Source organism: Cavia porcellus, unplaced genomic scaffold (assembly GCF_034190915.1).
Source record: "Cavia porcellus strain 051 isolate PalLab524CR breed Dunkin Hartley unplaced genomic scaffold, mCavPor4.1 scaffold_14, whole genome shotgun sequence".
NCBI lineage: Eukaryota > Metazoa > Chordata > Mammalia > Rodentia > Caviidae > Cavia > Cavia porcellus.
The window spans coordinates 44,207,614-44,225,165 of NW_026947497.1; the positions used below are offsets into that span (position 1 = coordinate 44,207,614).

The 17,552-nt window shown below is 34.1% G+C and overlaps 1 protein-coding gene across 6 annotated transcripts in view; it reads right to left on the minus strand.

Moving 5' to 3' along the window:
- The window catches only part of Lrba (LPS responsive beige-like anchor protein), a 662,281-nt gene that overhangs the window by 469,554 nt on the left and 175,175 nt on the right, over positions 1 to 17,552 (minus strand). For all 6 annotated transcript variants that reach the window (XR_010039211.1, XR_010039212.1, XM_003476894.5 and 3 more), the window contains exon 31: positions 13,987 to 14,120. Coding sequence is in view for 4 of the 6 variants with exons in the window: in XM_003476894.5 (XP_003476942.2) it covers positions 13,987 to 14,120 (134 nt within the window). In the remaining 2 variants the exon portion in view is untranslated. The remainder of the gene's footprint in view (positions 1 to 13,986; positions 14,121 to 17,552) is intronic.

Below are 17,552 nucleotides of genomic sequence, written 5' to 3' on the forward strand. Positions count from 1 at the left end.
CAAATCTAACATTTCTGAAAATATTTGAAAACTTTACATTGCCAGTTTCTATTACCAAGAAATATATATACACATGGCACACACACACAGCTTCTCCATGAGTCAGCGCCATTCTCAGACATCAGGACGAGAGAACCAGTCCTCACCAGGAGGTGATCTCTGCCTGAAAACTGTATCACTTTCATTGTTTTGTAGGGTTGGGCTTTATTCTCTTTTATTTGATTATGTTAAATCTAATAGCATGCGTAGCTATTTGAAAGATAGCAAGACATTTTATGGTAGCCATTTTGGATTTACTGTTGGCTTTTTTGAAGTCCTTTATTGCATTCATTGTTTTGTTTTTATTGTTTCTATTTTATTCTGTTCTGTTCAATTTTTACTATGCCCAAGGTATCAGTAGCTATTTGGAAAAAAACAAAAGGCATTATGGTAATTAATGTTGTTTTCGTAAGGTATTAAAGTCCTGGGTCACTTATACTGGTTTATTTTGATTGGTTTTATTCTGTTTTATTTTCCTTAGTTTTATCCTTTTTAAAATTAAAAAAGAAATAAATATATGTATGTATATGGGTGGGTGTATATATATATACACATATACATATGTATATGTGTATATACACACAAACACACCAGGATAAACAGTTTTTCAAGCTAAATTCATGGAATACAATGTTGCTAAAGATATGCTTGTGGGAAAAGTAAATATCTAAGAATTAAGGGTTCTACTGTTACTTGATTCCAAAGTCAGATGCCATAGAAAACTTTTCACTCTTCTCATTACAAAGGTCCAAAATTATGGCAATTCATACAACTGGTTTTAAAAGTCTAGGACTCTAAGAATCTGTAACTCTGTATTACAACTACAATGAGTTATATTCTCATCATGAACAAAATAGAAAAATAATGTGCTCAAAAGAGAATGAAATTCCTTTTTCCCAAACACTTATAAACTACTGGTTATCTAGAATACATTAAGAAAGAGTCTGTATCAGGATGACTGCTGAAGAATCCCTAACAGGACTGGCCTAAAAGTACCAGAGCCCAAACAGTGAGAAGAGGGCACTAAGTAGAAGGAAAAAAAAAACTATGAGGTAAAGGCTGGAAATTAAAGTTTCCTCTGTTAAATCATGTTATAATAAAGAGATACCAAAATAAACATTTATGAATGAGTGTACACATTTTATGTATACTTTTAAGTATCCATAAAAATATATAGATAATAAAAGTGTATATACACTGTCCCTATCTACGCCCACTGAAAAGATCTGGAAGGAACAGCATTTTAAAATCTCTTAGGAGATCTTAGTTTCCAAATACTATTTACTAAAAGAAAAAACTTACTTGCAATATAGAAGAAAAGCATAAAATGAGCATCAAACATGTACTTGTATATTCTAGAAGGTAAGGGCACACCCAAGAACTCACAGCATATGTCACAAGGACATAGGAGCTAACTTGAAGGGATTCCCATTATCTAAACTGGGGATGAGCATAAAATAGTGAGGTAAAGAGGAAACCACAAGGCCATATTGATATGAACAAATTAACAATCTGAGGAATGGGATATTTAATGAATTTCAATGTATTTCCTCAATGTATTTCCTCACAAAATATTATGAATTAAAAGAGAAAGTGTAATTTTACACAAACTTGCAGCTGAAAGTATAGCTCTGAGGTACAGTGCTTGCCTAGTATGCATGAGGCCCCACATTCAAACAGAAGGAAAGATGGAAGAAAGGTAGCAGAGAAGAGGGAGCAAAGAATGAGGGGAGGGAACCTGATATGCACCACTCTGATCAAGTGCTCAAAGCTGTCATCAGTATTGAGACAAATCAAAATTAAGCAAAGGGCTGGGAACACAGCGCAGAGTTACAGCATGTGCTTAGCATACACAAGGCCCTGGGTTTAATTCCCAGTACACCAGTACTACAGCTCTGCTGCTGCTGCTATTGATGACAATGACGATGAAGAATAAGCTCTACGTGACTGAACATTTTTCATATCTGTCCTTTAATATTCCTCTTGAAGAAACAGTCTCCTAATGATGAGAAAATACCAGATCAACCTAAATTTAGAGACTTTCATTTGTGTTGTTTCCAGTTTATGGCAAAGATATTTTTTTTTCTTTTTTTCTTTTCTTTTTTTTTTTTTTTTTTTTTGCCTAGTCCCAACTTTTTTTGCCTAGTCAGACTCCTAAACCACCTGCCAGGTCTATCTGTGCTCTTCTTTGTGAAACCCAGTTTTAACAAGAACTATGCTAAATCAATTTAACAAGAACCTCCCCTCTAGCCCTATCCTACACATACATCTAACTGGGCTCTTTATCCTCTAACATCTGCCCAGGTAATATGTGATCATAGGAGGTTCATATCCTTTACCACACACATGACACATGAGATGGCAATATTCAGCCAGAATCCTCTTATGCTGGTTTAACCAGAATCCTCCTTTACCTCTGATATCTCCTCTTGGTAATTTCCTGTCCATCAATCTGGCTATAAAATCTCACTTGGTAACACTGTATTACAGAATTAAGCCAGTTCTATGCTATGGTTTCCTTTCCCCTACTGCATTACTGTGAATAAAACCTGCTTTTGCCACTTTAACTGTTTTCTAATTGTTTTTTCTTTGATATAAGAACAATGTTTTGTTATAAGCCTACAGAAATCTATGTGACTTTGTTTACATATCTTCCTAAAAGTTAATAAAAACACACTTTAAATGTTCATGCATGTTGCCAACTTGCCTTTGAGAAACAATAAACACAATTAACACTCCTTTATTATTGGTGAAATTGAATGTGTCTTCCAAATTAACTGGTCATTTCATGAAACAGGAAATATAAGAATTTTTTTTTTATTTAAGGAGAAAAAGGAAAAAAACAGAAAAAGGCTACAAGTAATACAAAACTTAAAAAATAAACAGTAAGAAATCACTAGTTAATAGATTACATATTCTCATCTTAGAAATAGTTGTTACATTATTGAAGCATATAAAGTGGACTTTCAAACAGTGAGAGTGCAAACAGTTTTGTTCAATGATCCAAAAAACACTCAGTAATATTATCTATCTTATATACTTAAACATATATGCAGTTATAACCTTTAAAGCATTTTCTTTTCTTTTCTTTTCTTTTATACAATGACAATTACACATTTTGAGTTTTATTACTCCCACAGTTCTTATTACTTTTTTTGAAGAGAGTAAAACCAATGCAACATATCAGAACAGAGTCAGTCACATCAAAAAGATGGACATAATAGATAATGTAAAAACAAAATATGAGGTGATCAACAATGGTTACCATACTGTCTCTTGCTGTTTTAAGAAGAATTGGCAGTTATAATAAAATTGAACTAAACAGTAAAGAATAAAACCAAAGCATTGGAGGCATTACAGGATTTTAAAAGAAAATAATAGTCAACCGGAATGGGCATCATAATGATTCTTATTGTCGCCACAGTTATGCCTATACTTTCGAACTTGGTACTATCAAGCAAAGCAGAATAGAGGAAAATCAGTCAAAACAAGATGGTGAGGGCAATACAGGATTTCAAATCAAGTTAATAGGTAATCAAAGTAGGTTACTATAATGTATCCTGCTATTTTTCATTTATTTTTCCCTTAATTAAAAAAATAAAAAGAAAAAAGTAAATAATTCAAAAAAAGGGGATTGAGATAAAAGAGGGCATAACAACAGAACAGCGCAGGTCAAATCATAACCATATGAGCAAAATAGTGTTTCACCACAAGATATCCTGACATAAAAATAGTTACCATAGTGTCTCTTTCCTTGAAATATTTGAGTATAACTTCGTATACTATAGCACCAAACGTAACAAGACACTATAAAACCATTCAAGAGAATGACATTATTACAGGGTATTTAGGACCAATTAACAGAAAATGAACAATGGCTTCTATATAAAATCCTTGTCTATAAAAGTTTTTGTTTATATTATCATATATAATAAAATCCAATAAAATACAATCTTTTAAGACCGATGGAGACTGAAGAATACACACTTGATGGGACTTCAAAACAAGATGATACTAAATCAGCACTAGCTATTATGATGTCTTGTTTTCTCCAAAATAGCTGTTCCTACCTTCCGATCTTCTCTGCCTCATTTCTGTTGAGCTCTTTTTCTGTTGTTTGTTGTCAGTTTGTCTTCTTCATTTCGTTTTCTGCTCTATTCATTGTGGCCTCTCTGCCACTATTCCTGGAATCTTGGTATTTTCCTTTTTTAGACTATCCTGCAGTATTCTCTGTAGAGTTGAATTAGTCGTTGCAAATTCCCCTAGTTTCTCTTTATTCTGGAAGCACCTTGTTTTTCCATCAATTTCTAGGGACAATTGTGCAGGATATATCAATCTTGGCTGGAGGTTATTATCTTTCAAAGCTTCAATTATTCCCCCCCCCCACGCTCTTCATGATTTGATGGTTTGTGCTGAGAAGTCTGCTGTACTTCTAATGGGTGTTCCCTTGTAAGTGATCTGTTTCTTGTCTCTGACGGCTTTTAATATTCTGTTCTTATATTGTATTTTTGGAATTTTGATTATTATATGCCTGGGTGTAGCTCTGTTTGGGTTGTAGGTGGCTAGAGTCCTGTATGCCTCATATATCTGAGTATGTTTACCATTTGCTAAATTAGGGAAATTCTCTTGGATTATTTCTGTGAATAGCTTTTGTAGTTCATTTGTTTGGGTCCCCATTTCTTCTCTTATGTTCTTAATGCTTAAGTTATAGATCCTCATCATCTTCTAGCTTTTGTATTGTTGCTATTTGTTTTTTTGTTACTTTTAAGAAGTTTTTCATTTCATTCTCCCATATTACAAATCTGCCCTCCAGTTCAGGTAATCTATCCTTAGTTTCTTTCAAGCTGTCATGCCAGTTTTCGATAGAGTTTTTAGTTTCCTGGTAATCTCTTTGAACCTGCTTCACATATTCTATGCTCTCTCTATTTTCTCCATCAAACAATTCTCCCCTTTTTTTCTCTTCTTCCATTCCACCATCTGTTTTTTCTTGGGCGGTGCTTAGCATTTCTCTAACTATTCTGCTTATGTCTTGCTTCAGGTCATTAATAACTTCATTCCTGAACTCGTCTATGAGGCTCTGGAGATAGCGCTTTATGTCTATTGGTGCCGTGTCTGCTATTGCATGTTTCTCAGGATTGGGAGCCGAGGACCTTTTCTTGTTGCTCCCTCTTCCAATATTCTTTGTTCCTTATATATAAGCGTATATAGGAGGCCCAGCTTCCTTCCCTGTCGGCCACAGTCTGTTTGAATTGCACCGGCTAGGTGTTCCCACCCACTGCAGCTCACCAGGGAGACACAGACCTGGACAGTCTATGCTGGGCCTGCCCCTCCAGGTCAACCTACTGAAGGCTTCACCGATAGGGTGTACCTCCAGGTGCTGGGACCTGGGTTGGGCTAGCCTACTGGGTCTCAGCCAGCGGTGTCTCGCAGGCCAGGCACTCCCCACCAATCCCGCTTGAGAGGGGGATATGTGACTGAAGTCACTACAGCATCTTGTTCCAGGAAGTTTGCCCAGTCCGAGTATGTCCTCCGCTGAAGCTTCCTTCTCTATGAAATGGTCCCGATCCGCTCACTCACCACAGGTCGATGCAGGGCACCCTGCCAGCCCTGCTCCCAACTCCATTCAATGCTTCCCACTCTCCGAGCTTTTGCGCCTCTCTCCTCGCTGTGCCGACCAGGAAGCAACAGCAGCTGCAGGAGATTTAGATCACAGTTTCCAGTGTCACGAGGTCCAGCATCTGTGCTGAGACCTTATCTGTTCCTGCTGTATCACCGGGATTGCATTTTCTAGTTGGTTTCTCTTAATTTAGTTCGTTCCTGGGTCAGCAAAGAATATCCCCCCTTGCCTAGGACTTTCTGCCCGGCACTATTCCTGGATTTCAAGTGCGGTTTCTCAGACAGCCTCCAAGGCTGCTGCTATCTATCCGTCATGTTCTTCCGGAACTCCGAAATATAAGAATTTTTATTGGAATGTTTTTCCTCATGACTTATAATCATTTTTTATTTATAATCACTAATATGTAACTTTTACCATACATTATACTTTTCAAGTGTGCAGTGATTATTCACTATGCAAAATTCTAGTCTTCCTCTTAAGTCATCTGTACCAGTATGTTACAGAAAGTAAGAATATTACCAAAATATAACAGGATTCTTACAATACCTAAAATAATGCAAATTACTTAAAATACAGATCCTCCAATATCACTTTCCCAGTCTTGCAAAGTGATCAGAGTGATTCATTATACTTGTGTGTAGTGTATGCCAACCATTTTCATTTTCTCTTTGCCTTCTATTTTATATATATATATATATATATATATATATATATATAAACTTACCTACAAAATTCCCACAAGAAATTAAAAAGATTTTCCACTCTTCTTCTCCTAAAACCCATTCTCTTTTCTCTTCCCCATTTTCAAAACAAAACACCAAGCTGTCCTAGCCCACAGCCTTTCTCTACCACACTACAGGAACCCTGCCAACCTCCCGGGCTATCTCCATCATCAACCTCTAGATAACTTCCATTATCAGTATTTCTTAGAAAAATGTTTTGCCCTAGCAGAAATCACCTTACCAATCACCTGCAATCCAGTTGTTTTCAAAATGAATCCTAACTTGTTTGCTATCAGGCAAATCTCTAATCACAACAATACCCATAAACAGTTGTTTTAAGACTGAAATGATTTAGGAAGCACGAGTTTGAATGCAGGCTCTGCAATTCACTATGTGACCATGGGCAAGTTACTGAAGCCCTCTATGCCTTACTTTACTCATCTATAAGTTAACAGTGATGCTTAGTTCAATAATTAGCTTGAGAATTAAAGTACTTCGAAAGGACTTGATCAATAGCAAACAAATAATAAATGACAACTCTCTTCACTTTAAATGTGCAAAGAAAATGATTACGTTTCACTTTAGTCTGTACCTGAAGCTGAAGTATACCAAACTCCTTCAACAGTTATTGATCTGATGTAAAACTGAGGGGAAAACCCAGATAAAGCCTCTAGTTTCATTTGCTTTTATCATCAACATGAGAGATCACAAGGCCAAGCAGTATATTCTCATTAGTTTTGCCATGATAATACATCTGATACACAGTTCACAAGGATAACACTCACCGGGGTTGCTTTTCGGGACCTTTACCATCTCAAATCACTGGCCTTTTACTTGAGCCCATCCAAGAGGTCCAAGGAGTGACCTTCTGATATAAAGGGCTGAAAACTCTATGCTCAGATCACACTGACGCTTTTGCACATGTACCTACACAGGGTCATGAAGTCTGACTCCACATGTGCAGACCACTGACTACTTCACCTCTCCCTGTATCCAGTCACCCATCCATGTGCCTTAGTCCACCCTGATTCTCCATGTCATAAATAAACTGGCACCTTGCCTCATGAATAAAGCCAATTTTGCAAAACTTTTTCTTCCAGTGACTAGCATATTATACAATGGGCAAAACAAGGCTGGTTTATTAACAATGTTAAACTGGTTTTTTTACTAGCATGTACACTTTTGCAGTGCTTAAAAGATTTTATTCACCATAGGGAACTGGTGCACTTACAAAACATATCTTAATTCTTTTTACTTCCTCTTCCCCTCCCCAGTTCCTCAATACAGTTGAACGTAAATGAAGCTTTGAAAGTGTCCTTTAGATTCAGTTAAAAAAAAATTTAAAACCAGTTCTATTGGAAACTGAAAAAGCAAAGAATCAACCCTAGATATAACTGTTATAAAAGTGGATTTCTAATTTTTTCATTTATCAATTGGTATAAAAACTAAACATGGCTATTGTCCCCTAGTAGAAAGCCTTTTCCTGAAATCTAATCAGTACCTCACAGCACCCCCATAACTTTCTAAGGCCACCCTAACTGTCTCTGGGCATTCTGATTCAATGCAGCTTCTAGGTAAGACAAAGTTAAATTCTAGGTATGCACAAGCACAGCTAACATCTATGCAGAGGTTTTATAGATCTAACTGATTAAGAAATAGTAAGGATATGGGGCAACCTGACCTTCCAGTAATATGCTTGGGCTGTAAGAGAATACATAATCAGTAATTATCAGTTTTGATTAGCAGGTCTCAAACACAAAGATACAGAAATCTGAACTACGAAGCTAACTACGCCTCCCCCAGCCCTGCCTGGTTCCTTTGGAAGAGCAGGCAGTGGAGCAATCTGTCCCAATTAACTTGTGCACAATTACTCAGCTCACATGTTAGAGTAAGAGCACACAGTACAAAATGAACCTAAGTATAGTCTTTCCTTTCCACCACATTCTTTATTCCCCTTTCTTTGACAATCAGGGTTGACTTTTCTTTTTACTGGGATTTTGGATTGGTAACATTCACTCACATTCCCAACATCCTGCCTCAAATGAGAATGAATCATACACATAAAGCTTCAGCCTGGCAACTAGTGGTCAACATGCACAGGATGAATTTTAAAATGAAACCAAGACACATATTTCCTCATGTTAACACGTATACGTTTATTTCTACTTCGTCCCCTAAAATGTCTTGATAGGTCTTCTTGAACTTCTATCAGGTTAACAGAAAGGAACACATAAGGACCCATCTACGTAAATGATGGGAATAATAAATCCCCAAAAGATGTTTATACGAAGCATTAGACAGTAATTGTAAAACAAAATTAGCTTTTACTGCGCTAACTGATCTAATTTTAATGAGTTAAAGTGCACATTAAAATCCGAAACAGAAGGCTATAAGTGAAACAATACAAGAATTACTTCCTGACACTACCCTAGAAGACATGACAATTTTCATGCCTAAAGGAGACTATAACAAAAAGAGATTTACAAAATGGTCTAATTTAGAAGATGCTTGGCCAACAAGAATAAATTAACTGGCAATAGTTGCAAGACAAAAAATATTCACATAAGAGAATAAACTAAATGTATAAGCAATTTCATACCAAATTGTACTTCACTATCAACAGAAAGAAAATGTAGTCTCAAATATAGTAAGCATATTTTCAACTCAGGAAAACAATAAACTCATGAGAAATTTACTTTGGATTAACATTAAATATTTCCAACAGAGGATCACAAAAATCCAAGTGCAGAAGCTAGTTCTAACATGTAGAAGAATACTGACTTATCTTTTCCTTATCCTTCCACTGATAAACTGGCTCTTTCAAACAGACAGGTTTCCAGGCATTTAAAAGAATAAAAAGGAAAATGGAAATAGATCATCCATCTAGCATCTATCAAGGGAATAGTCAATTGTTTATTCAGTTTCCCTAAGGGTCTAAATAACTGACATCCCTTACAATAAAGAATTATTACAACGAATGCAAAATTTTAATACTCAAACACTAAAACACTGTACTTTGTGTGCATGGGTATGAGCGTATGTGTGTGTGTTTGTGTGTGTGTGTGTGTGTGTGTGTGTGTGTGTGTGTGTCTGTCTGTCTGTCTGTCTGTCTGTCTGTCTCTTGGACCACTTAATTCTGTAAGGGTGGTCTATGTGACCAGCAAAAACTTCTCACTGAATAAATGAAAATTTTGTTGAATTAGTAAAGGTAAGTCTCTTGGGTTAAATATTACATAAAACAAAAATTGTCATGACCCAAATACTTTCCCCTAACATTAAAGAAGATTCTTCTAGTTAATAATGTACACGATTCTGACAAACAGAATGGAGCCTATTATTTTATTAAGTAGTGAAACTGCTAAATTTTGCAAATTAGCAAACATATAAGTTATTGGAGAACAAATCACTTCATTTCTTTATTTACTTAGACTCACTTTTAATTTAATAATTTATAAAATACTTTTGTGACATGGAAGAAAAATAACTATATTTGAAAAAAAGTAATGGCATATTAAGATGCAGAATTAGACTGTATACTAAGTTATTAAATCTTTGCTGATGAATAACTTTAAATTTTCCAGGCTTTTCTACATTTACTAAACTTTGTTTTCTTTTTTACTTTCTTTGAAAACATGCATATACAAAAAATATAACTTCTCATTTACTGAAGGACTTTTAACACTCAAGAGAAATTTGTATACTGTAAACATATACTAACAAAAATGTTTTAAATCTTAAAAGGGAGGTTATGTATATTATAGATTTCATAATATGTATCATTTAACAGCAAATGCAAAAGATTCTTAATTTTTATATTTGTATCATATTTTAAAAGTGCAAAGTTCTAATTCTCTTTCTAGTATCCCTCTATCTAGTCTTAAGTTTCTCTTTAGTGATATGTAAATGTAAAGTCCTACTTTAGCTAAGTGTGGTGGCGTACACCTGTCATCCCAGCACTTAGGAGGCTGAAGCAGGAGGAATCATTACAAGTTTGAGACCAGCCTGGGCTACAAAGTGAGTTCAGGGCCAGCTGGAATTGCAAAGCGAGACCTATCTTAAACAGAAAAAAAGAAGTCCTACTTTAATATTAATATTTCAAACAGTTTAAGCCTTTCTGCTGTGAAACTCATAATTAATGTTGTATATTTACAGTTCTTTTATGGAGATTCCTTGTACTAAAGAATTACCACTATCAGAGCTTTTACATACTAATGAATTTATACTATCAAAGTTTTGTGAATTAATAATGTATTACTGAATTTTAGCAGTTCATTTTTTGGATGATAGGCAAAGTACAAAGAGTAAGGTCTATCAGAACATATATGAACTAAATTCTTATATAAGGAGAATAATTCAAGACCAAACTAAGACTCATACCTAACTTACTCAGATTTTAAGAATCAATTGTCTGCTCAGAATACCATACAATAATCAATTCATCCACAATTTATTTTTTCACAAATTTTGATGGAACCAGGACAAAGAAAATTAATTATTTTTTTATGAAAGAGATACAGGTTTTTCTTAATGGTAAATAGAGACCCAGCAAATAAAACAAAAATCCATTAGTTAAAATGACTGACCCACTAAGGGATATAACTGCATGTATGCTTGAGTGTGTAGGATGGAAAACCTGAGCTTTTGTTGGATCATTGAACGGAACTGTCTGCAATCTCACTGTATGAATGTCCACTTTTTATATGCTTTAATTTTATAATTTGGATGACTGTTTCTAAGATGACAATGTGTAACCTATTAACTAGTGATTTCTTACTGTGTATTTTTTTTTCTTGAAATTCTGTATTATTTGTACCCTGTTACTGCTTTGTTTTTTTTATTTCCTTTCTTTTTTCTCTTTAAATAAAAAAAAATAAAATGGACTGACCAAGAAGAGAAGACTCTTTGGAGGGGAGAGATTCTGGTAAAAAGGAATACCTATCACCAAAGGTATTAAGTCTAGTGTGGTAGGCAAAAGTATATAACATGAGACCACAGACAGTAAGAAGCAAGATGACTGAAAAACCAAGACCAAGTAAGATTGTTTTTTCTTATCAACAAAGAAATCTATGGAATTAATTATCAGAATTAAAGTAATAAAATGGAGAACCTATACAACAGTAACAAGAGCACACTGAAAGAAGAAAAGGATAAGTCAGGTCACATATGAAAATCAAAATAATTGATTTTTTAAAAATAAAGATCCACATCACAAAGATATGGAATAAGTAAAAGGACTGGGGTGCAGTCAGTCATGTGGTAGAGTAACTGCTTAGCATATGCAAAGCCTTAGGTTTGATCCCCAGTGCCAACAATCAATCAACAGGGTCAAGGAGGGACAGAAAATAGTTAAAGATCTGGATCAACATGAAAAACCAGTGAATTATTTGAGAAACACCAGAACTGCACATTATACGCCACTACAATAATGGGAAAATGGTGCATTAGGTATATCTTAGGTCAGATCAATAATACAGGATTTTATAGTTTTTTGGCAAATAAATACAATAGTTTTCAAAACAGCAAATTCTGCATTTAAATATATTGGATTGATTAAACAAAAACTACAATGTCTTCACAAAGAAACGCAGAACATTGTTTTATGTTAAATGTTATGCAAATATTTCAACCTTCTGTTTCATGACATCTTCTTTGAAAACTGTAGGATTTTTTTTTCTTTGTTTTGGAAAACTCCAATTTAAATTTGGAAGACTATACTTAAAAGTCTTCAAAGGATCCTATTTACTCTGTTCCATAACTGAATTAAAGGGTAACACATTCAAACTAACCAAAAAGAACAGTACTAAGTGTACTTTGAACTTCACAAATTGCTATGTTTGCTCTGGGAAGTTACTGAGATATTCATAATCATTGAATTTCAAAGATGCTAGCGACCAGTTTAACAGACATTGGCAACTACTCTGTTTTCCCCAAAAGGGGCTAGAAAAACCACATTATTTTTTTAAGGACTTTGGATGGGGGTAAAGGGGCAAAGATTCATTTATTTAAACCAAAATAGATTTTCTCCAGGATGAGAGGGATGCAGGACATATGACAACTCTACACTTTCCACTCAATTTTTCTTGTCAACCTAAAATTGATTTTAAAAAAAGTCTATAATTTAAAACTGTTTTTTTTGTTAAACATAAAAATCAAAGTAGCACAAAACTCTACAATACTGCAGCTTTTGGTTTCCAGGTAGAAATTATTTCGTATCTACTTTTTCCTAAGAATAAAAATGTCTACTTACAAAACTTTGCAAAAGATACTAAAAGTAAACTTTGAAAATCAAAACTATCAATAAAACTACATCGAGATAACCAAATAATTTAACAGTATATTTTCTTGCTTTTAACACAATGTATACTCATAGATTTATAAATTCTTAGTTTTTTAAACTTAACATACTATGAATAGTTTTTCATATGATGTTTTCATAAACATTATGAAGTTTGTAAAGCATTAATTGCATTTAAAACTACAAAAAAAATTTCTGTTAATACAAGTGAGGGAAAAAACCAAGGAAGACAAAAATGAACAGTTACAGCATTGCATCCCTTTTTTTTCTTGAACACCTGACTATCACACATAGCATGGGGAATAAAAATCCGTGACCACAGTCTAGAAACAACATGAAGTTTGAACCAAAACTCTCTGAGATATACTACTTAGTCAAATAAAAGCAGAACAGAGCCAGGGATTTAGCTCAGTGACTCAAAAAACACTTGCCTGGTAAACACAAAACCATGAATTTGATCTCCAGTACCAAAAAATAAAAATAAAAGCTGAACAGCAGACAGAACACAAAACCTTGCTCAAAATATTTCAAAAGAAGTAAAAACATTATTTATCATAAAATCCACGAAGTTATTCCTTCGAAATTCCGTTCTCTTCCATTAGGTTCAAGCTGCAGTCACAAAACAAGTCCCTTGGTGGGTACCCTATCTTATTTTTTTTTTTATGAAACAGAACATCTCATGATGTGAACATCCCTTTTCCTAACTTGCTCATTTTCATAATACATATTCTTCAAGTTTCCCTGATATCACCACTAAGCTTCCAGGAAACATAGGGGGACAGAGGAACTTGTACCCATTTATCTACATGCTTTTAGAGTTGGAAAGAGTGTAGAAGGAAATGAGCAAAAGGAAAATCTATAAAATATTTTGAAGCAATATAACTAGTGCTAGAATGCAGATGTACTTCAGAACAGTACTCCATTTCCAATTCATAAAAACAGGCTTTAAAAAACCAGTAGACATTATATAAACCAACAATAACCATTTTTAAAGCTATACGTCACCAAAACCTTCTTATTGAGATATATACACCCATATATTGTGTATGCACTCATCCTTCACCTAACTAGAAGCATCTATCTAATCTATTACACAGTATTAAATTTCAGTGGAGAAAATACTGAAACTCTGTATTTAATCATGCTCCAGTTCACTCAGAAAATTAGTAAACAATGCAACAGTATAGTATAAAATAAAGCACAATGGCTTCTAGTGTGCCTAACAAGGTTCTGGACTTTTTCATAAATCCTTAACTTTGCTAAAGTGGAATAGAGAAACACTTTTTTGGTGACTTCACAGACAACTAACTCACCTGGTGACTCTCCTATCCCATCAGAGACCTGGGCAGACTCTGCTGAAGACACCACACTAACAGCATTGGTAGGTGCACTGGTAGCAAGCATGGATGGTAAGACTGCCGATTTTTTTGTTGCAATGACAACACTTCTGTAATGAAAAATAAATAAATAAATAAACAAATACACTGAAAAATATAGATCACAAGCTAATTACATCTAATTTTAGAATAAAAAAAGAAACTATTTCTAACTTCCCTTCCTATGTTTATTTTCATACGCAATTTAGAATATTTTTCCAACACAAAATCTCTTCCATACGGCTTGCACTGATTTACATTTCAATGTTTTTAGGACTAAAACACTTTTTAGAAATACAATAATCCTTTTTAACATTTAAATTTACATTTACCACGTGATTATTTAAAGTTAGGATCATCTTTCATTATCTGACACATAAAATAACTAAAAATGTATTGTAAAGAAGGAAAAATGGCACTCAAGTAAAAAAGAAATGAGACATCTTTTTAACCTCATGTTTTTACATAGATTTTAAGGAATTGCTAATTTAAAATAATAAAACCTTAGAAATTCTCTAGGGGGAAAAATCAGACACATAACTCCTAACCGGAACATAATTCAAGTTTTTCTCTTCCTAAACCCCAAAGTCTGTATCTTTTGAGACTAATATATAGAAAAACAATGTATGAGTAAAAGAGTAAATGCAAAAATATAGAATGAAAATTGTTCATTTTGTGTATTATTCTAACACAGGTATGTACAATATACCAATTTCAATTAAAGTGTAATACTTTATACCAAAATAACTAAAAGACCTTGTTATACATAACTTAAAAGGTATTTTTTAATTGAAGTTAGCTCCATAAACATGCAAAACCCCAGTTAATGAGGTAAAGAGGACAGCTGATATATAATGCACTCCCACAGCAGTGCTTACTTTTAATTACCTGGTGTTAACCATAAGCCTAAAGTCTTCAACATTCAATTTATTTAATCACATCTTTTGTTGACAATACTCTAACTGCAAGCTGCAAGTATTCCCTTAATAGCTTTAACGTATTTAGTTTCTAAACAGTCTAATTTAGGTATCTGATTCAAATAAATACATTTAGAAATGGAAATTATGTAACTGCAAGATTTTAAAATACATTTTTGTTGTTTCAAAAAGAGATAAAAACAAAGAGAAATAGGTTCTGTTTTACTTCAGTGACTATCATGTGAGGGCAAACAGTGTTGCCAATTAAATCAACCTCTCCTGTGCTAGGCATGGCTTATTCAATGTACTTGAGGGGAGCTGGTGTCACATCATTATAAGGGTGACTGCCAATGTTAACTATACACTAAAAAATAGAAGCAACAGCCACCTGAGCCCCCATCCAAAATGGTGTGCTTAAATCATAGTAGCTTATATCAGATGAAGATTATTGACTTTAAGGGGAAGTAGATATGACCTCTGTGTGTGTGTGCATGTGCATGTGTGTGTGCACATACATGTGCTGGCAGTGCATTCAAGAAAACAATACAAAACGTAGTTTATGTTTCTCCCACTCGAGACAAATTTACAAGTCTATTTTTTAAGAAAACTCCTACCCTTCAGCAATCGGTTATGGGAAGAAAGAGAGAAGAATATGGAGAATTTATTTTTATATTTATGAAAAAAAGAGCCAAAAGTATCTAGTTTATTTATAGAATTCGATAGCAGCACAGAAAAATATTTTTAAAAGTGAAACTTTTTTCTATAATCCAAATTTTAGATATATCCACCCTATGACCTAAAAATTTCATTCCAAAGGATTTTCCCCATGAAAACCTAAGTCCACAAAAAAGTGTGCAATTATATTCACACTTTTCTTCTAAAAAACAAATTTTCATATGATGATAAGCATATAATAAAAGCTACTCCGCAATAAAATGATCAAGCTACTGCCACACAACATGGAAGAGTCTCACAAGCACCATATTGAATGAAGGAAGACTTATGATAAAGCATGTACACTTTGTGCTTCCTTTTAGAAGAAGTTCTAAAATGGGCAAAAGTAATCTACAATAGAAAAATCAAATTAATAACTGCCACTGGTAAACAGAGATGGTTAGCTGAGGAAGAACTTTCAAAACTAATGACATCTTGATAGGTGCTATATATTATAAAGTACACAAATTTGTCAAACTCATCAAATGGTAAGCCTAAAATTTGAGCCTTTCAGGCTAAAGGGTGTGACTCAGTGGTACAGAGCTTGCCTAACATACACAAGGTCCTGGGTTTGATACCTTTCAGGGAAGTTAAATTTATCTCAAAAACCCTATTATTATATTGGTCTCTAGAGAGCTACACACTGAGTGTTTAAGAATGAAGAGCACTGCTGAGGATTTAGCTTAGCAGAATAAGCGCCCACCAGACAAGCGTGAGGTGGTGAGTTCGGTCTCCAGTAGCAAAAAAAAAAAAATGAGAAGCACTAACACAATATCTGAAACTTACTTTGAAATGCATCCAAGATGTAAGATTGGTGGGTAGATATATGGAAACTTGTATGAAGAAACAAATACAGATAAGGACTAATTATAGGACCTCTGTAATCAGTCTATGGGTGCTCACTGTACAATTCTTTCATCATCTCTGTGTTTGACCATTTCAGCACTGCTCATAGTTTTGTGCAGTATATTTTAATGGTTCCTGATCATGCTCTATCATTTCACAGCTCCAATGCCTTAAAAATGATCTCCTTTTCTCGTGCTTCAAAGCTGCTCAAAGGTAAGCCTTCCCTGGTTCCCCCAAGTCAAAGTTCGTAACATACAATGTATGTTCTTATAAAATCCTATTACCCAATATAAAATTACAGATTTTAACACCATCTATGACTCATTAAACACTGACACTAGACCAGAAATTATTATTCAATACTCAAAATCCTAAGGTATATACTACTCTCACGTTCTTTTTTTTTTTTTTTTTTTTTGGTCTTTTTCCTTAAGACCAAACTTTTAAGGAATCGAACTCACAACTGCCTGCTTGCAAGGCAGATGCTTATGCCGCTGAGCTAAATCCCCAGCCCCCTACTCTCACGTTCTTAAACTTAACAACTAACACACAGAGAAGTAAACAGCCAAAAGAACTTCCAGAACTGCCCTAAAAATCTTTCTAAAGCCAGAACTCCGATTTGAATTGTTTCCTAATCCTGACCTTTCTTAAAGTTTTGAAATACACAATTAACATTACCAGACAATTCATTCATTTGAAGTATACACTTAAACAGACTTTAGTATATTAACGTTTTCACATAATCACATTATCATAATCACATTAACATTTAAAATTAATTCTATATTACAATCATCTATAATTAGTAGTAGCAAATATCTTTAAGATATTTACATGTGAACTATAATTAAATTACTAAAATACAGGTGCTTATAATTGGAAAAACTCTATTCTTTGTCTATGTTATAAATACATAAAGGAAATAAAATAATGATTTGTAAATTCAGTGACTGATTCAAATCATTTCTGAGGAAGTAACATAATTCTGCTTCAGTTCCAGACCACACAAAAATAAAGAAAATTAAA